Genomic DNA, 22,764 nt, shown 5'->3' with positions numbered 1-22,764 from the left:
GCAATATGCGTCTGCTTCTTGCTAAACCAGGAGGTAAGACGATCACCAAAGAACTGGCAAGTTCTACTGATGCTTTTTCGATCAATCTTGCACCCTGCATAATCTGCATATAAAAATCTAGTTAGATTAAAACTGGAATCCTTCAGATACCACAGTCCCACATTTTGAGTTCCCTTTAAATATTTCAAAATACATTTTACTACCATATAATGAGACTGTTTAGGATTAGCCTGGAATCTTTCACAAATGCCGACAGCAAATAGGATGTCTAGCCGACTGGTAGTAAGATAGAGCAAGTAACCGATGATTCATCTATAGACAATGATGTATACACTTTGTCTATCTTCATCTTTGTCTAATTTGCTAGAAGAACTCATTGGAGTTACTGAGCAACTTTCCATTCCAAACTTTTTAACAGTTCCCTGGTGTATTGGGTTTGGTTAATGAAAGTTTCTTTTACAAGTTGACGAACGTGAAGACCAAGGAAGAAGGTTAATTCTCCCATCATGCTCATCTTGAATTTATCCTGCATTAGCTGGGCAAATTTCTCACATAATTTTGCAGTTTGTTGACCCAAATATGATATCATCAACATAGACTTGAACAAGTAGAAAATAAGAATCTTTAACAAATCTAAACAGAGTTTTCTCAACTGTGCCAATGACAAAATCATGATAAAACAAAATTTTGGTCAAAGTGTCATACCAAGATCTTGGAGCTTGTTTAAAACCATATAAAGCTTTGTCAAGTTTAAAAACGTGATTTGGTAAAGAGTGATCTAGATTACTAGGAGGTTGTTCAACATATAAGTTTTCATTTAAAATACCATTTAAAAATGCAATTTTCACATCTATTTGAAAAGCTTTAAAATTCTTAAAAGTTGAATAAGCTAGGAACATTATGATTGCCTCAAGTCTAACTACAGGTGCAAATGTGTTGGGTCAAATTATGTTGATTAAAATAATTAAGAAAATAAGCATATTCTATGTCAACTTTATTTTGATGATATGTGATTAAAAATTAATTGTGATTAAAACTTATTTGAGAATGAAGCTAAGTTGTCTATTTATTTATGTGCAAGTGCATCACACTATGCTAACTTAGACGTGGTCCAAGCAGGCTAATTAAATATAGTTAGATGTTGACGTCTAACTCCTTCTAATAATTCTGAAGGGAAACGTAGTTAGACGTTGTAGTCTAAACTACATTAGACGTGGTAGTCTAATAGGAAACGTAGTTAGACGTTGACATCTAACTCCTTCATACAAGTCTGAAGGGATGCGAATTTAGACGTTATAGTCTAACTCCATTATACATGGTAGTCTAATGGGAAATGTAGTTAGACGTGGACATCTAACTCCATTAGACTTGATAGTCTAATGTGATACATAGTTAGATGAGGACGTCTAACTCCATTAGACTTAGTGGTCTAATGGAACACGTAGTTAGACGTAGACGTCTAACTCCCTTAGACTTTGTAGTCTAATGGAGCACGTCTAATGCCTCGTTTCACCAGCCGTTTGAAGTTAGCATACGTCTAACCACGATCAACTAACTGTCTGATACTCTACTCCACTCACTCTTGTGTAGTCTGACAAGCCGGCTAATTGTATCAAATGAACGAACGCCACATATGCAAATGTCCTTCCAATGGTTTTTCCATTACAAGACAATATTAGAGAGGATATTCAGCGCACTACTAGTTTAGTATTGCCACGATCCATTTCCTTGGAGTCTATAGATTTCTAGTACAATGGGAGGTCTTCAAATGGATTCTTTCCACGTGTCCATGAAGAAGATTAGACCATTGATGTCCCTTTACTACAAATAGATGCTCAAGGACAATGGACGAAATACACACGAATCACTTGTTACCTTGCCAGTTTACTAAATTCACAAGCTTACTCTTGCACTTACTGATTTCTTACATTCTCCAAGTTCAAGAGAGAAAGAATAAAGTTACTATTTAGCTGTGAGAATATTGTTGAGAATATTGTAAGTTGAACGAGGTTGTTCTGTTCAACAAGAGTTAGCTAGCTCAGTAAGCTGTATTTGATTCAAAGTATTTAGTGGATATCCTTCCAGTTGTGGAAGAAGGGGTGACATAGGAGGTTTGCTCCGAACATCCATAAACAACTCCCTGTGTTCTTTACTTTAAGTCATTCATCTTTCATTGGTTCAAAGATTCAAATTCGACGAACACTTCTGCACTTGAAACCGTTTCAAGAGTTCAAAGGATTTGTGAAGAATAGAAACAGATTTTAGCTTCTAACAGAGTTAAAATCGAACTAAAGTGTATAAGTTGTTAACAATAGTTAGACCCTAGTCTCTATTGGTAGCACCGATCCCATCAAGTGATATTAAAGCCTCATTTTCTATTCTCAAGCAACAAGAACTTGAATGATGTCTGTCTTCAACCAAATTCTTGTGCTCTCAAAAGAAAACTACGACTATTGAATGATGAGAATACAAGCGCATTTGGCAGCCTTCGATTGCAACATGTGGAATGTCATCACTAATGGCCCTATAAAGATTGAGAAGCCAAGATACAAATGAACGACTGAAGATAAGATGATGAACAACCTGAATAATGTCGCCAAAGATATTATATACAAGTCGATCAACATGAACATATTCAATGAGATCAAGTCATGCTCCTCCGTAAAATAAATTTGGGAGAAGCTTATCCAAATTTATGTCTGTAATGATCAAACAAAGGAGAACCGAAAAGAATAGATGGTTTTTGTGAGCGTTGAAAGTAAGTCCAAATGGGCCGATAGCGACTCAAAGGATTCATCTGGCAAAAGCGATAACGAAGTTGTCACATGCTTGATGACAGACGACCAATCTAAGGTATTCGACTTCACCTCGAAAGACTTTACTAAAGATGATTTGACTGCTGCACTCAATTATATAGTCATTGAGTACAAGAAGTTATCATTTAATGAAATGAAATCAAAATATGAAGCCAACAACTCACCTTCATCTCAAGTTTCCGAACCAAAATTTTCTGAAAACAAAGTGTCTGAGCTCTCATTTGAGAATGAGATACTCAAAGAAAAGGTTCAAACTCTATTTTCTGAAAACAAACGCTTGACATATGTGCTCAGTTCCTGGACGAAGTCTAGAGACGCTGTCAGACAACAAATTTATATGTTGAGACTTGTCGGATGCAAATTCAATATAGGATTTGACAGGTATGACTCAGACAAGTCCCGTAAGAAGTTAAACTCAGCAACGGACAAGCTTAAGCCAATAAGCTTTGTTAAAGGGAGTCTAACTGATAATGAAATTGAATCAACTATAATCGAAATGATGAGATTACATATGTGAGGATCTACCTCTAAAGGATGAGATTACTTATGTTCTGCCAACTGTAAGCTGGTTAAAACTTAAGAAGAAAACAGCCAACAAGTCTGGCAAACTAAAACCTAACAAGAAGTCAATAATTTTTAAACAAAAATCATCCTCTAAGGTTAAGGGATCAGCTGCTAGCAGGAAGACGTCTTCTAAGCCTAAAACATACGCACTTATCACAACAGAAAAAGGAAAAATCCATCAAAATAACTCAAATATGGATTCCTAAGGGATTGATTGACCGAGGACCTAAGTGAATGTGGGTACCAAAAGATTGTAAATATATTCTTGTTTAGGTGCATCAGATTAAGTGTCTGGAGGATTCAGTTTGGTATCTGGACAACGGATGTTCCGAGTACATGACTGGAGATAGACAGCTTCTAACTGAAATAAAAGACTGCTCAGGTCCTAAAATCACGTTTGGTGATAACAGGAAGGGTTAGATCATGGGTAAGGGTAATATTATCTTTGATAATCTAACCATTAACAATGTGCTACTTGTAGAAAAACTGTGCTATAACCTGATCAACATTAGTCAATTATGTGATATTAGATTTTCTGTTCGTTTTCAAACTCATGCATGCTTGGTTAAGGATTAGGGTAACGTTCTGTTGACCAGAAGCAGGGTAGGAAACTCTTATAAGATGAACTGGAAAAATAAGATATTTGATCCCATAGGCATGATTGCCAAAACTGATCAAAATTGGCTATGGCATAAGAGATTAAATCATCTTAATTTTAAAACCATCAACAACAATTGTTACATAACTTGGTTTTTGGTTTACCTAATTTGAAGTTTCTAAAGGACAAGGTTTGTCTTGCTTTCCATTTAGGCAAGTAGAGAAAATCATCGTTCAAAAGTAAATGGAAATCTAAGTCCAACCGGTGCTTGGAACTTTTACATATGGATCTTTTCGGTCCAATTCATATAAAGAACTTGGAGGAATGAGATTCACCTTAGTCATTATTGATGTTTTTTCACAATTCACATGGGTTATGTTTTTTAAATCTAAGGATCAGACGACTGAAAAATTGACTTAGATCCTTAGACGACTACAAAACTAAAAATATTTAAGCGTTATAAAGATTGGAAGTGACCGGGGAACTAAATTCACCAACAGACGCCTATCTTCATATCTCGAGGAGTATGGTATTAGACATGAGTTGTCTAGTGCTAGAACCCCATAGCAAAATGGTATTGCTGAGAGAAGAGTCAAGACACTAAAGGAAACATATTAGACGAACACTTCCGCATTTGAAACCGTTTAAAGAGTTCGAAGGATTTATGATGAATAGAAACATATTTTAGCTTCTAATAGAGTTAAAATTGAACTGAAGTGTATAAGCTATTAACAATAGTTAGACCTTAGTCTCTATTGGTAGCACTGATCCTATCAAAATGATTGCTCAAAGTAAATTCCTTCCTCCAGTTTATATCCTAAAGCTATCAATCGGGATTTGTTTCTCACAACAAATCCATCTTCACTGAGCTTGTTTCTAAAAACCCATCTTGTTCTAATGACCGATTGATCAGTCGGCCTTGGAGTTAGATGCCACACTTTATTTCTATCAAATTAGTTTAACTCCTTTTGCATTTCATTGATCCAATCTGGATCAAGCACTACTTCATCGATTTTCTTTGGCTCAATTTGAGAAATAAATGCGGAGTTTGCCATTTCATCTAAGAGGAGAGTTAGGATTGCCAATTATAAATTTAGGTGGATGATTTCTGTTCCATCTGAAGTTTGATCCTAAATGATTAGACGTCTGATTAGATGGCCCCGCGACGTCCGAATTGTCAAGAATCTGTTGACTGAAAGTTTGGACGTCTAGTTGATTCTCAAACGGATCATCCACTTGATTAGAAGAACAATTCTTTTTGATAGGAGCTTCATCTTCCGCTTCTAATTTGTTAGCAATGTCAATGAGATCGATAGAATTATTTTCAACAGATTCATCTCAAACAATATGATAGGATTCCTTAACGGTTTGTGTTCAATTATTGTACACTCTGAAAGCCTTACTAACTGAAGAGTAGCCTAACATGATTCCAGCATCTACTTTAGCATCAAAAGCGGTCAAATAATCTTTCCCATTGTTATGAATGAAACACTTACACTCGAAGATTCGAAAGTAAGAAACTGTAGAAATTCTTCCATAAAATAGTTCATAAGGTGTTTTGTCAAAGCGTTTATTAATTATTGACTGATTTTGTGTATAGCATGATGTGTTTATGGATTTTGCTAAAAACTTTTGAGGAACACCTGAGTCGGCAAGCATAGATCTTTCTACTTCCTTTAGTGTTCTTACTCTTCTCTCAACAATATCATTTTATTGTGGAGTTCTAGCACTAGAAAATCCGTGTCTAATACTAGACTCCTCGAGATAAGAAGTTATGCATCTGTTGGTGAACTCGGTTCCCCGATCACTTCTAATCTTATTAATGCTTAAAGATTTTTAGTTTTGTAGTCTTCTAAGTATCTTAATCAAATTCTCAGCCGTTTGATCCTTAGATCGTAAGAAAATGACACATATAAATTTTGAAAAATCATCAATAATTACTAGAGTGAAACTCATTTCTCCCATGCTTTTTCAGTAATTGGACCGAAAAGATCCATATGTAAGAGTTCAAAACATTAGTTGTACTGAGATTTCCCTTTAATTTTGAACGATGATTTATTCTGATTGTCTAACTGGCAAGCTGGACAGAACTTGTCCTTTGAAAACTTCATGTTAGGTAAACCAAAAACTAAATCAAGCAAACAAATGTTGTTAATGGTTTTAAAATTTAGATGACTTAATCTCTTATGCCATAGCCATTTTTGATCATTTTTGTCAATCATGCATATAGGATTAGATATCTTATTTTTTCAGTTCATTTCGTAAGAATTTCTTACCCTGCTTCCGGTCAGCAGAGTGTTACCCTGCTGATCCTTAAACATGCATGCATGCGTTTGAAAATCGACAGAAAATCCATTATCACATTATTGACTAATATTGATCAGGTCATAATACAAGTTTTAGACAAGTAGCATGTTGATGATGGTTAGATTACCATAAATAATCTTACCCTTACCCACGGTTTCACCCTTGCTGTTATCCCCAAATGTGATCTTAGGCCCTGATCAATCTGTAATTTCATTTAGAAGTCGTTTATCTCCAATGATGTGCCTGGAGCATCCACTGTCCAGATACCAAACTCATTCCTCCAAGAAGCTAATCTAATGTACCTACACAAATACATATTTACAATCTTTTAGTACCCACATTCACTTGGGTCCTCGATCAATTATCCCTTAGGAATCTATATTTGAGTTATTCTGATGGATTTCCCCTTTTGTGTTGTGAAAAGTGCATATGATTTTGGCTTAGCAGACGTCTTCCTGTTAGCACCTAAGCCCTTAACTTTTGAGGATAGTTTTTGTTTAAAATCCTTGACTTCTTATTAGGTTTTGGTTTGTAAAATTTGCTGGTTGTTTCCTCTCTAGGTTTCACCCAGCTTACAGTTGGCTTAACATAAGTAATCTCATCCTTTAAGGTTAGATCCTCATGACTTGGATAAGTTCCTTTATTGGTTAAACTCCCTCTGACAAAGTTTATTGGTTTAAACTTGTTTGTTGCCGGACTTAACATTTCATTGAACTTATCAGGGATAGTTTTGTCAAATCCTAAACCAGATTTGCATCTGGCAGGCCTCAGTATATAAATATGTTGCATGATAGTATCTCCAGACCTTGTCCAAGAAATTGACTTTATACATTAAATGTAGGTTTTCAAACGAAATAGTTTGAATATTTTCCTTCAGCGTCTTATTCTCAGATGAGAGCTCATCCACTTTGTTTTCAGAAACATTTGGTTCAAAAACTTGAGATGAAAATGAGTTATTGGTCTCATATTTTGATTTCATTTCATTAAATGAGTCTGATAACTTCTTGTACTCAATGACCATGTCATTGAGTGCAGCAGTTAAATCATCTTTTGTAAACTCTTTCGAAGAGAAGTCGAATACCTTGGATTGGTCGTCTTCCGTCAAGCATGTGATGGCTTCGTTATCGTGATCACTAGATGAGTCATCTAAGTCGCTATCGGCCCACTTGGACTCGCTTTCAATGCTCCTAAGAACCTTCTGCTCTTTTTGGTTCTCCTTTATTTGATCGTTACAGCCATATATTTGAATTAACTTCTCCCAAATTTCTTTAATGGAGTAGCATGACTAGATCTCACTAAACATATTCATGTCGATCGACTTGTATAGAATATATTCGGTGACATTATTCAGGTTTTTCACCATCTTATCTTCAGTTGTTCATTCACATCTTGGATTCTTAATCTTTATAGGACCATTAGTGATGACATACCACATGTCGTAATCGAGGGCTTCCAAATGAGCTTGTATTCTCATCATCAAATAATCATAGTTTTCTTTCGAGAGCAAAGGAATGTGGTTGATGACAGGCATGTTTCAGGTTCTTGTTGGTGCTTGATAATAGAAAACGAGTCTCTAATACCCTTTGTTGGGATCCGTGCTAGCAATAGAGACTAGGGTTTAACTATTATTAACATCTTACGATAAACTATTCGATAATAATCTTGTGAGGGATTAATATCTGTTTCTATTCTTCATAAATCCTCAAAACTCTTGAAATGGATTCAATTGCGGAAGTGTTTGTTAGATTTGAAGCATTGAACAACCGAATGAAAAAGGCAAAGTGAAGAACACATGGAGTTTTATGGATGTTCGGAGATAAAACTCCTACGTCACCCCTTCTTCCACAACCGGAAGAATATCCACTAAATACTTTTGAATTAAATACAACTCAAAAAGATAGCTAACGATATGTTGAACAGAACACTCTCTGTTTAACTTACAATATTCTCACAGCTAGACAGTAATTGAATTTCTCTTTTGAGCTTTTAGGATGTAATGAGTTAGTAAGAGCCAGAGCAGTTTTTGTGAATCAGGTAACCGAGAGATCCTTCTGTTGTCCTTGAACATGTATTTGTAGTAGAAGGACACCAACGGTCGAATCTTCTTTGTGGACATGTGGCATGTGTCCGTTGGATGGCCGCCTATAGTACTAGAGTACAGACTCTAAGAAATTCGATCGTGGTCATACCAAACGAGTAGTGTGCCAAATATCCTCTAATATTGTCTTGTACTGAACGTACAATTCGAAGGATATTCGAGTATGTGGCGTTCATTCATTTGATATAATTAGTTGGCTTGTTAGAGTACACAGAAGTTAGTGGTGCACTAGTAGTAGACAACTAGGTTATCGTGGTTAGACGTATGCTTTCTTCAGACGGCTACTAAAGCAAGAATTTAGACGTGCTCCTTTAGACCGCGTCTAAAGGAGTTAGACGTTCTCTTCTAACTACGCATCCCTTTAGACCGTGTCTAAAGGAGTTAGACGTCCTCGTCTAACTGCGTTTCACATTAGAATACGTCTAAAGGAGTTAGACATCCTCATCTAACTACGTTTCCCTTTAGACCGTGTCTAAAGGAGTTAGACGTATTCGTCTACGTTTCCCTTTAGGCCTTGTCCAAAGGAGTTAGACGTGCCCATATAACTACACTTCCCTTTAGACCGCGTCTAAAAGAGTTAGATGTACCCATCTAACTACATTTCCTTTTAAACCATGTCTAAAGGTGTTAGACTTCCCCGTCTAACTATGTTTCCCTTTAGACCGCTTCTAAAGGAGTTAGATGTACCCGTCTAACTACGCTTCCCTTTAGACCGAGTCTAAAGGAGTTAGACGTACCCGTCTAATTGTGTTTCCCTTTACACCGCATCTAAAGGAGTTAGACTTCCACGTCTAACTACGTTTCCCTTTAGACCACGTCTAAAGGAGTTAGACTTCCCCGTCTAACTACGTGTCCCTTTAGACCGCGTCTAAGGGAGTTAAGCATACCCATCTAATTACGCTTCCCTTTAGAATGCGTCTAAAGGAGTTAAACGTACCCATCTAACTACGTTTCCCTTTAGACCGCGTCTAAAGGAGTTAGACTTCCACGTCTAAATACGTGTTCCTTTAGACTACGTCTAAAGGAGATAGAAATCCCCGTCTAACTATTCTTCCCTTTAAACCACGTCTAAAGGAGTTAGACGTACCTGTCTAACTATGTTTCCCTTTAGACCGCGTCTAAAGGAGTTAGACTTCCACGTCTAACTACTTTCCCTTTAGGCCGCGTCTAAAGGAGTTCGACGTACCCGTCTAACTACGTTTCCCTTTAGACCGCGTTTACAGGAGTTATACGTACCCGTCTAACTATGTTTCCCTTTAGACCACGTCTAAATGAGTTAGATGTACCCATCTAACTATGTTTCCTTTTAGACCATGTCTAAAGGAGTTAGACGTACCCGTCTTAATACGTATGACATCTAAGATAGCCTAGTTTTATACCACATCTAAAGTAGCATAGTCTTATATATGTACCTGCACAAAACAAAAAGACAACTTAGCCTTATATACAACTAAGTTTAACAAAAATCATCAAAATAAAGTCAGCATAAACTAAGCTTATTCTCTAATTTATTTTAGTCAAAATAATTTGACCCAACAAACTTTGAATTAAACTTTAAAAATCAAATGAAAACGATTTAGAATAAAATGGAGGAATAATATAGAACTTAGGACCTCACAAGTCCTTCAATATTACCTTAAAGATAGAGTGGAAGACAATTGGATGCAACATAAACTTTGAGAAAGAGCTCTTAGGGAAGAATCCGAGTAGCAGTTCTTTCTCTCTTTCTCTAGACTGAACTGAAAAACCGGATCCGGTGAAATCAACTCAACCACCTTTGAAACTAAAAAAATACCATTTAATATGGAGGATCCCTTTTTATTTAATTGAAGGGCACGCTGGTGATTATAAAAAAAATATAATTTTCCTTCTTTTGATTTTTCTTTTATTTTCCTTCTTTTCTTTTATCTTTTTAAACGAGTCGATCCAGCTGTGTTTTTGATCCATTGATTCCGAAATTTTTATGAAAAATTCACAACCCAGCGAATTTGAATCTCCTTTTTTATTCAACTTAAATGGTACATCCTAGCCCGAGTTACGATTTTTCAAAGTTTCTCTTCTATTCAACCTTCGGAATTCTCATGATTTCTTCACCCGTGACTCTAAATGATCATAACTTAAGACTTAGGACTCCTCATAAAATGAGTGAGCAGGCATTGGAAAGGTATGAATCTTTCCCACAATTTTCATGTTTGAGTATTTACCTATAAGGCATGTGTTGACCACGAAATGACTGCACCAAGACGTGTCATTACATGTACTAGTCTCACAACGGACGACCTGGGTGAGTTGTAAGTGAACAAGGAGGTCTTCTTTATACCATTGGAAATTTAACTTAAAGGGCTTTCCAATTATAGCTCAATAACCCAAAATGGTCCATTGGTTCGAAAGTTATGTGGATAAGCTTCTCAACCCAAGTTGAATCACCCATATCCATGAATTATAACCCAAGTTATGGATTTATGAGTGAAAGGGTGTCCGAATTGACTTTCATTTAGACACATTTTCTTGCTGTCAATATTTCTCCAAGTTAGAAGATCTTAACACAAAACTTGCTCAATTGGTTCTTGTATAGACTCATTTTCCTATCCAAAACATTCAAAATGGTCAAATTCTATTGAATATTGAGGCCTTTGCGAATTTTAGAAGTTCCAGGTCCATTAGGAGCTCATTATCATTCAAGGCTCAAATTCACCTCTTCAAATAAACTCCTTTTTCAAATTCTAAATCTTCAGAAATCCGGTCAAACTTCTCCCAGATGACCTGTGCTTGACCCTCCTTTGACCTGGCTTGACTTGCCGGTTGTCGAGTTGACTCGTTAGTTTGACCCGTTTCTTCAGTTTCTCATCTTTTGAGAATCTTCTGCACATATTTGCAAATATCAACATTATGCTCAAAACTCCAAATTTTTCAAAACGTACAATTTGAACGTGTCACAAGTTCCGACAATCGAGTCGTTATGAAAAACGGTGAATGGACCCATAACCGAGCTTCAAAATGACCATTCGGTACATTTTCTCCAATAGTAATTATACTCAAAATTCATGATTTCTCATACCGGTTATTCTAAAGGTACAATGGGACTCATGATTTGAGCATTTTTGAAATTTGTCCTTTGGATCATCGTTTCTAGGATTTTCTGAGTGTCGACTTTCAAAAGGCATTTTTAATTTTTTGGTTTTCCAGGTCCAAAAAAAAGCATGAGTATTATATTATACTGGATTTTTTTATTATATATCTAAGGTGTAAAAATGGGGTGTCTATATAAGACAATAATACTTTTTGGAATACTTGTTGGTTTAGGATATGGGCATGTTAGGGAGTAGTTGTTCCCGAATATGGCCATGTTTAGGAGCAATTGTTCCCAAACATGGCCATGTTCGGGAGCAATTGCTAAAGTTCCTAACTAACAACGAGGTATCATCTTCTCCAAACATAATTCAACTAAGTTTTCAATTTCTCAATTTCTAGTTTGTATGTATTACTATACCATGTTCTCAAATCTCCTAACTTAAAAACAAAAACATGAATAAAAACAGTTTCAAAATATTAAATCAAGTTTCCGTACATGATCAGTTCGGGACCAATTGATCCTTAACATGATCATGTTCTGGACCAATTGATCCTTAACATGATCATGTTCTGGACCAATCCCTAAAATCAAAATTCAAGTTTTGTCATGTATCTCTTACAACTGTTATTGATAGCTTTTCTAAATTCATCCATAACAGATTCTATAAACTAAAAACTCAAATTTCCTAACTCAGATACAGAAACCAGAAACATAATTAAATACAGTTTCCAAATATTAAATCAAGTTCCTCAACATGGACATTTTCAGAAAACTCTAACTATAACTACAGGGAACTTATCTAGTGTTGGTCTTGGATGTAGCTGAAGAAATCTGATTCTCCTGAAAAATAAAAGTAATGATTTTAGGGTTTTAGTTGTTCACATTTTTATTCGACATTGATTTTAGGGCTTACTATTTTTGAAGCTCGGAAGGAAGATGAAATCGCCAAAGTCTGAAGTTGCGGAAAAAGGAAGAAGAAATCGCCGAAGTCGCAGAAGAAGAAACGGTTCGAAAATGGAGAAGAAATCGCCGAAGTCGGGAAGGGAAAGAAAGAAGACGAACAATTCGAAAATGGAGAGAGTGAGAAAGAGAGGGAATGGAGATGGAGGGATTAAAAGAAAATTAAAAACAATTTTTTTCCTCTCCCATCCATCCACTGTGGCTTTTTTTCCATGGTAGAAGCCAGGCGAAGCGTAGTTGGGGGTTCCCTAGTGTCGCTCTCCCTTATCATTTTTCTTAGTGTAATGAGTTTTAATTAAAATGAATTCCATGGATCTAAATCCTTTTTTTATATCATATTTATTCTAATTTTAAATCTTTTAGGTAAAACTCTTTCGACATAACATATATATTTGAATTAATTGATATATAAAGAATTACAGATAATTTTGTCTTCTCTTGGTAAATAAACTTTTACAAGATTCATTAACAAAAAAAATTATCCTTATCACTGTCATAAACTTTCTAAGAGTATCTATGTCAATAAACAACTTTACTTCAAAAACATAAAGTATAAATTATGTGTGAAGTGACAATTTTGTTTGGACGTCCCAATTATTTAAAGAAATCTTTGTTAGAGAAACACAAAATCTATTGAAGCTTGGTTTTTATTTGGTGACAACACTTGAAAAGACTGGAAATTATATATACACATATAATTACTCAAAACCTGATTATTAGTTTAAATGAAAAATGTCTTGATTTTAAGTTTCACTTCCGAGTAAAAACTCATTTAAGTTAAATGTGTTCATCTTACTAACTTTGAGCATACAAGACTGATTTGATGTTCAAATATGATAAAATTTGGTATGACATAAATTGAAATTTTCAAAGAAAAAGCATATTTCCCCCACATAAATAATCAAACTGTAAATTAATCATGATAAACTCAAAAACTCACTTGATTCTAAAATAAATAACCTGTAAATAATTTAGGCAATAAATAACATGGAATCCAAAAATAGTATAAGAAAAAAAATCATTAACCTTTAAATCGATCAACAATCTAATAATTATATCATGTCTTTATATTTCTCATAATTTTGTTTTGTTTTCTTATACAAGGTCATTCTAATGCATAAATTGTGTATTTTCTAAATATCGATTTTCTCTTTGATTGCAACCATTTATTTTCATTTCAAGCAAATTGCTCTTAAAATATCTAATAAATTGAATTTAAAGTCAGGATTGTAAAGTCATATTAAGTTTTAAAAAAAGAATTGTTGTGTATTAGAAAATAATAAAAATCGTTTAAGTATAACAAAAAAAATATAAATAAATAAAAAATATTAAAATAAAAAAGTAATAAAAACATATTCTTAACATATTATCGAGTTTTATATGATCAAAATAATTATTAACTCCTCCCCCTTTTCCACCTATTTTTCGAGAACAAATATAAAAATATAATAATAATATAATTATAAATAATATGATCGGACGTGTACAATTATTGAAAGTTCAATTAATTGTTTCCAACTAGATAGTTATGGTATATTCTTCATATAAATAAAATACATTCTTCAAATAACTTTTAACTTAGCTTATTCCAAATTAATAATGAGTCTGTTTGAAAACATCATCTATAGTACATTTAGTTACACAAGTAATGATATAAAAAAATCGTAAAAAAAATTTATGTATAACATTTTTAATTTATTTTAAACTGTTTTAAGTTTATGTGTGGGTCAACCCAAAATCTGACCCAAGTATCTATTTACTCTCACATATATATTCAAATTAAGCACACAACTCTCGATCCGGAAATCTAGACACTTTGAAAATTAAGTATCATTATATATATATATATAGAACACCGTGCATTTGGATGAGTAATGATATAAAAACTGTGGAATAAAAATTAAGAATAACATTTTTTATTTTATTTTAAACTGTTTTAAGTTTATGAGCGGGTCAACTCACAATCCGACCCAAGTATCTAATTACGCTCATATATATATCCAAATTAACCACAACTTTCAACCAGAATATCCAGACATTATGAAAATTAAGCATAATTATATGTATACATATTTATATTAGTTAATTAAAAAGTTGAACTTATATTGTTAAGAATGTCTCGCGTTTATGAAATTTGGTATTGAATTTAAAATATAAAGTTTTATTAGTCTAGTTGGTTAAAGAGTTGTATTTGTTTGGTTAGGTTGTAAGATCGAAACAAACATACAAGTAATGATATAAAAAATTGTGAAAAAAATTACGGATAACATTTTAAATCGTTTTATGTTTATAGGCGGGTCAATCCTCAATCCGACCCAAGTATCCATTTACTCTCACATATATATTTATCTAAATTAGACACAGCTCTTGTCCCGACAATTCGAACACTTTGAAAATTAAGCATCATTATATATATTAGTTAGTTAAAAAATGAAACTTATATTGTTAATAATGTCCCGCGTTCATTAAATTTTATATTGAATTTAAAATATAAAGTCTCATTAACGTAGTTGGTTAGGACATTTGTAGTAGAATCCTTAAAATGTGTTCTATCTCTATTATGAAGATAAATAATATAAAAGTTGTAAAAAATGCTTTATCAAATTCCCTATCCTTATAATTTTTTAGGGATGATGAACAGTGAATATTTATATTTAAGGATTACTGTAGCATCCCTAAATAATAAAATAATATATTTTCACTTTAATGGCTAACCATCCCGCCATTTCTCTTATCATTTCTAACAATCCCGCCATTGTTTTTCTCTACCATTTTTTTCCTTTTGTTACTATTCTTTCTAGATCTCTCCCATTTTTCTTAGATCAATAATCTATTTTCTCCCATTTCTATCATGGATATTTTTCCAATTATACGAATGGCGGGAGGAGTAGATAATGAAGTGTATAATGAAACATTTTAACCTCAAACTAGTGGTGGTGATTATGATCTATTTATGTCAACTTATGAGCTCAATGAGCTGCAGACTCAAGATCAATAAAAAAAGGCTCGAAGTAAGAACTTTTCTCTAGAAGAGGACCTTCTATTGGTTTCTGCTTGGTTTAACACAAGTATTGATCCAATTGATGGAACGAATCAAACCAATAGTCAATACTGGAGCAAGGTAGGAGCATATTACAAGGAAGTCATAGAAAAGACTAAGTATGGGCAACGAACAGGTAAATCTATCACAAATAGATGGAGCACAATCCATCTAGTTGTAAACAAGTTTTACGACTATTACACACAACGAGAAGGAAGCCTCCGTAAATCTGGTGATACAGGCATAAACGTGGTATATTGTTTTCTATTTAACTTTATCTTGGTTAGTTTATATAGTGCAAATTGATAAACTAAGTTTGAGATTTATCTTTCAGCTTGAGGATGCCAAGAAGATCTACCATGAGATTCAGAAAACTCCGTTTCGATTAGAAAACTGCTAGAATAAATTGAGATTTAATGCTAAGTAGATAGAATACATGCGTCAAGGACCAAAAAAAAGAAAAACATCTTCAAGTGACACAACTAATTTGAATGATGAAAAGATTACTAGTGCTAATTTTATTAATTTGGAGAGGCCCATGGGACAAAAGAAAGAAAAAAAAAAGAAGCTAAGAGAGGGAAAGATAAATCAAGTAACATATCTGAATTTGATGCTGCTATTATCAAATGGACGGAGGAAAAAATGAAGAACGAACGAATCAAAATAGAAATTGCTCAGCAACACTTAAAGATACAAAAGGCTAAAATTGAAGCTGATCAATAAAAGGCAGATATTGCTACCATGATGATTGATGTAAGAAAAATGGAGAATCTTGATCAAAGAGAATATTTTACAAGACTACAAGTTGATATTCTATCTAGGAGATCAAACTAGTACTTTATGTTATGTTATTGATGTGAATTTTAGAACTTTTGATTAACTAAATATTTTGGAGACAAACTGAAGTTGTTATTTCTTTATTAGATGTACTAGCCTCTTTTTATTTGTGTATTTTGTAAGGATATGGTAATATATATATATATATATATATCAAAAATATTATATAAAAATGACAAACACATACTCAACTTTATGACATACTGTATGCATTCCATAGATGCTGAACCAGATCTTTTTGAATTTAACTATGCATTATTCTATCTCTAATTTTGTGGAGTGATTGAATAAAATTCATAAGTTCTGGAGTTTGAGTGCGTGATATGATTGAAATGGGAGGACTTTCAGAGATTTGTTCATATTCAAATATATCTAGTTGTGGATGAAATTCACGTTCATCCTCCACGATCATATTGTGCATAATAATACATGCCAACATGATCTTATTGAGTGCTTCACGATCAAAATATCTTGTTGGGCCACGGACAATTGCAAATCTAGCTTGGAGCACACCAAATGCACGTTCAACGTCTTTTCTTACAAATTCTTGAGTAGCAGTAAAATGTTTGGTCTTTTGATTCATAGGTAAAGGAATTGATTTGACGAATGTTGCCCATGGAGGATATATACCATCAGCCAGATAATACCCCATATTGTAGTTGTGACCATCTATATAGTAGTTAACAGCATAACTCTCCCCACTTGTTATTTCGCAAAACACATTAGATCGTTCTAGAATATTAATATCATTATGTGACCATGGTAGCCTAAAGAATGCATGCCAAATCCATAAATCATAAGATGTCACTGCTTCCAATATAATTATAGGTTCGTGATCATGACCAGTGAACATACCTTTCCGTGCGGTTGGACAATTTTTCCACCTCCAATGCATACAATCTATGCTACCCAACATTCTTGGAAAGCCACGAACTTCACCAATTTTAAGTAATCTTGTAATATCCTTTGAGTTTGGTTTTCGTAGATAGATAGGACCAAAAATATCTATGACTGATTCAACAAAATACCTCAAACTTTTTATAGTTGTGGTTTCTCTAATACGTATGTACTCATCCATGAAATCTGTTGTTACCCCATAAGACAACATTCGCAATGCTGCAGTGATTTTCTGAAGTGATGATAAACCTAATTTGCCAGTAGAATTTCTTTTTTGTTGAAAGTAAGGCTCGTGTGCTTCCACTCTAGAATGAATCCTCATAAATAGTTTACGACTCATTCGAAATCTCCTACGAAACATTTGAGATGAATAAACCAGTAGAGTTGCAAAATAATCTTTGAATAAGCGATTATGTCCTTCTAGTGTGTCCCGATCAATATATCTTCGTGATTTACTTGAGCTTTCATCATGTATGTTTTGCCTTTTCCTTTCACGGCTCAAGGCTAGAATTTCAATTATATCTTCATCATCACTTTCATTTAAAAAATCATTTAGAAAACTCTCGTCATTAGTCATTGTTAATAGTCTTTATGTGTGAATTTACCTATAAAGTATAAAAAAATGTATATTAGTGACATTAAAAATCAAATGTTTCTACAATTGCTATGAAGGCATATAATTTGTGCTTTACAATTGCTTTCATTTTTACCACCAAATCATGTAAAAAAATAAAGTTTGAACTATTAAAATAAATACAAAAATCAATCCAACACACCTTGAAAACTTTGGGTACAAATCAGAATTTTCTTTTAATGTGAAAGTAGCCATTTTCTTATGAGAATGTGCTCTTATATATATTTTAGGTTCTTAAGGTGGTTGAGAAGTTATGAATAAATATTTATTGGTTATAAATAAATTAAGTGGTTGAGGTGGTTGAGAAGTTGTTTGTTTTAATGAATATTTAAATATATATGAATAAGTAATTAACTGGTTGAGGTGGATAAAAAGTTGGTTGTTTTAATGAATATTTAAATGATATATGGATAAGGATAAGAAAGTTGATGTAGAATAATTTATATTTTAATTCTCTAAAATAGGGATATTATTATTTTATATTATTTTTAAGGATACAAAATAGGGAGAGAAGCTTGTACAAAAAAAATTAATATGATTTATTTATACTAGTTTTTATAAATATACTTAATTTATAAAATCAATAATAATAATTAATTTTTCATTTAAATTTATTTAAAAAAATTTCTCTCATTATATATATATATATATATATATATATATATATATATATATATATATTTAATTTTTTATATTAATTAATTAATTTTTTTCTTTCATTATATATAAATTATATTTTTTTATTATTAAGATATAAATATATTTAAAAAAAATAAAAGTTTATATATATATATATATATATATATATATAATTTGAGATAAAATATAAAAAGTAATATATATTATTTTTATTATTATATATATTTTAGGAGATAGAAAATAAATAAATAAATAATAATTAATTAGGAGAGAAAAATGAATAATTATAACGAGAGAGAATAATTATTATTTTATGATAGAATGTATGATTGTGGATGGAGTGTGTAGTAAATCTACAAAATCTTAGATTGAACATTATTAGATATATATAAATTTTAAAAAAATATATATTTTTGATAACATAATAAAATTTATGTTCATTATTTTTATTTTTGGGATTTTTTTTGTATTTATTTAATTATTTTAAGCCATAAAGTATATATAATTTATGTTTAAATCATAATTAAATAATTTCAAACATTTTTATGTTTAATTTGTGAAAAATATATATACAATATTTTAACTCGAATTACTTTTAGATTTTTACTTTATTTTTCTAATTGAGGTTTAATTATCACAATAATTAATCTTAATTTGATTTTTAATCTCTTTTTGAGTTATTTTGAATTTAAACTTTTAAAATATTATTTTAATATTGTTATAAATTAATAATATTTTTTTAAATTAGGGTATGTCAAATTTTCATGCTCACATTATTATTAGATAGTAGGATTGTATTATTCAAATCAAATGCTTCAAACTTGATTTTATTTAGCTCAAATAATATGTTACAGACTTGTGTGGTTAACAAAGAGGAAAACAATAATACCATACCAAATAAAATTGTTTTTCTCTAGGATATTACTAATTCTAGAAGAGTCACTCATCTGGTTTGATGGACATTACAAAACTTAGCATCTTTGTAGTGGTATTGGAATTGATGACATCTCTCTTTTTAACACTTCTCTCTTTTACACCTTCAATCCTCACAAAATAGAGAAGCTATGGACGTAGAATATTTTATTTTTAGTTTAGAAACTACAATAATTTATTCTAAAGGAAGGAAAACACATAATTCTTTATATTAAAATGCATCAAACTTACTTTTAGTTGGCTGGGCTTGTGTGGCTAATGAAGAGGAAATCAATAGTAAATTCTAATTTTGAAATCCAATTTCTCAAAAAAAAAAAAAAATCCCGTCAAACCTTTTCTAATTTTAAATATTTTAACTATTAACTTTCGTCTTCTCTATCAATACATTTCTCATTAATATATAATATTTAATACTTTTATTAAAAGATTATTCATTATAACAATTTTTTTATGAACAAGACAAATAAAACAAATACAAAATAGTCACTATCTTATTCAAAATTGACATACTGATAATATCACTCAAATATCTAATTTTCTTTTTCACTTTAGGGATATGAAAACTATAAAGACTTTCAACATTAATCACTTAATTCACCTTAATTTTATTTTTAACCGTTTCAAATTTATGGACGGATCAACTCAAAATCCGATTCAAGTAACCATTACTCTCATATATATATTCAAATTAACAACAGCTCTCGACTCGGCAATCCGGACATTTTAAAAATTAAGCATCATATTTTATATATATATATATATATATAAGTTAGAAAGTTGAACTAATATTGTTTAAATGTCCCGCGTTCATGAAATTTGGTATTGAATTTAAAATATAAAGTGTTATTAGTCTAGTTGGTTAACGGTTTTATTTGTTTTTGTTAGGTTGCAAGTTCGAACCATACTTATAGCTTTTTTAATTTATTTTTTTAACTGTTTTAAGTTTATGTGCGGGTCAACCCAAAATCCAACCCAAGTATCTATTTTCTCTCACATATATATCCAAATTAACTACCGCACTCGACCCGATAATCCGAATATTTTAAAAATTAAGCATCATTATATATATATATATATATATATATATAATAAAGATTTTTTTCTTTTTATTTGTTATATGTTGATAACTAGTAACTACTCTCCTTAGACAATTTTATAAAAAATTTTATGTTTGGTAACAACCAAAGGTTCTTAAATTATATTTATTGTAACAAATCACACAATCTATTAATATAAATACAAAAATCAAGATAAAAATTTGATTGAACACTCATTTTACAATAAACTATTATTTAGTGGAGAGTAACCATAGTTAGCTCTACACTAATGATAGTAAATACTCTAGAAAAAAAATAAAGAAAAATTTAGAAACACTCCTCTAAGGCTCTAACCATAAAATTATTTCACAATCAATTTTTTAATTAGTGTTACACACCCATTTTTATTTTTTCAATTCATTATAAACAACTAATCTTCATTTATCGCCTACCTATGACCTAAATCACCTACCACAAACACTTTGAGAAAAATTTAATTGTCAAAATTAATAGACATATCTGACTTCCTCTAAATTAGTTGTAAAATATATTTACATCATCCTTTGTAGTCTAGTTGGTTAGGATATTCTGCTCTCACCTGAAAGACCCGGGTATAATTCCCGACAACGGAGTTTTTACTTTGATTTTAATAGACAAGTCAAAACCTTTTGTATTGGTGACATCCCAAACACACATGCATTGACTGTCATTTTGAGATTCAAACACAACCATCTTCCTTCTAAGTACTTGGGTTTTTTCCTCTTTGAGCGTTAGATGGAAATTACTAAACTAAGAATCTTTGAAGGTGGTATTGGAATCAATAATATCTCTCTTTTTAACACTTCTCTCTTTTATAAGTGGTGGTGGAAGTTTAAAAATGAGAATGACTATTTTTGGAAGAATTTCGTCACTGCCATGTATGGACATCGCGATATAAATGGATGTCTATTTTAGGAGATCTAACATGAGTAGTAGCCTCTGTGGCACTTTATAAGGACGTGAAAAACATTATATATACCATATGCACTCCTTTTAAGTGGGAAACGGAAAGAAAATTAATTTCCGCAGAACGATTAAATTATCGATCACATTTTTCTCCATTGTGATAGTGCTAGAGAGATGTGGGTTCTTCTATAGAATATTCTCAACTTTCATTGGGACGTGACATTTACCGTCACTGACTTTTGAAAAAATGGATAAATGGGGAGAAAGTAATAACATCATTGACGATTGAAAACATATATCCCTCATCATTTTGTGTACAATTTGGAAAAAAAAATTGAATAGAATAATATTCCAAGAGAAAAGTTTTGAAGTTAAAAAAATCAAAAACTTTATGTTTTATATGTTTGCTTCTATTAAAAAGACAATGTTGTATGGGTTGAGAATTTTTGATCTTATTGGCCTTTTTTTATGTTTTTTTGTTATTGTTTTTTTTCCTTAGATCTGAAATTCTTTACAAGCATTTTGCGTTTTCTATTTAATAAAAAGTTGATTTTTTTAAATTAAAGAGCTTCTCCAACCATACAATTATTTCACAATCAGTTTTTTATTTAATATTAAAGTAGTTACAAACACAACAAAATTAAATTCACGATTCTCAATAAATGAGAAATAATTGTATAAAGAATCTCAACCGACATAATTAACCAAAGTGGTTACAAATTACTTGTTTAATCAGTACCATACCAATCCAACCTAATTAGCACTGATGTAAACAATCATAATATTTTTATTATAAATTTTCTTTTAAATATATTTTTTTGATTTTTAAGAAACTTTTTAGACATATAATTTTATAACATTAGTATTTATAGAAAATAAGAATGTAGTTGATTAACTAACTTATTAGAGACAACTTAGGTAGTCCATGGGACAGGAGACCCTAATTGGTCGCCTAGTTCATATCTCTTATTTTACACCTATGACAAGGGTCGGCCCTAGTATAAGCCATCTAGACGGTCGCATAGGGCCCCTCCCAAAGGGCACTCAAAAAAAAATATAAAACAAAAAAGATTTGATCCATAAATCAATATATATTAACAAACCATTTAACTAACTAAACTATAAAAATTTTATTAAAACAATACAAAATTATTATATTTATTATAGGCAAAAAAAAATATAACTACTAAATTAATAAATAAGAATAATATTATGTGTTCACTTAGGTTACTACAATTCTAAGGTGGTCATTATCTATGACGTGACACAAACACTTTAAGCTAAGAATGAGAAAAAAATAAATTCTCAAAATTAATAGACATATTTGACTTTTTCTAAACTAGGTGTACATTAGAAATTTATTATCAGTTAGTCTAGTTGGTTAAG

The 22,764-nt window shown here is 31.8% G+C and overlaps 1 protein-coding gene across 1 annotated transcript; it reads right to left on the bottom strand.

The window, feature by feature from the left end:
* Positions 1–16,537: 16,537 nt before the first annotated feature.
* LOC124913310 lies at positions 16,538–17,512 on the bottom strand. Its single transcript, XM_047453904.1, has one exon. The coding sequence runs from the start codon at positions 17,510–17,512 to the stop codon at positions 16,538–16,540; it is 975 nt and encodes a 324-aa protein (XP_047309860.1).
* Positions 17,513–22,764: the final 5,252 nt, after the last annotated feature.

This window comes from Impatiens glandulifera, chromosome 8 (assembly GCF_907164915.1).
Source record: "Impatiens glandulifera chromosome 8, dImpGla2.1, whole genome shotgun sequence".
NCBI lineage: Eukaryota > Viridiplantae > Streptophyta > Magnoliopsida > Ericales > Balsaminaceae > Impatiens > Impatiens glandulifera.
The sequence above is the reverse complement of the archived record's forward strand: the minus strand, read 5'-3'. Positions and strand labels throughout refer to the sequence as shown.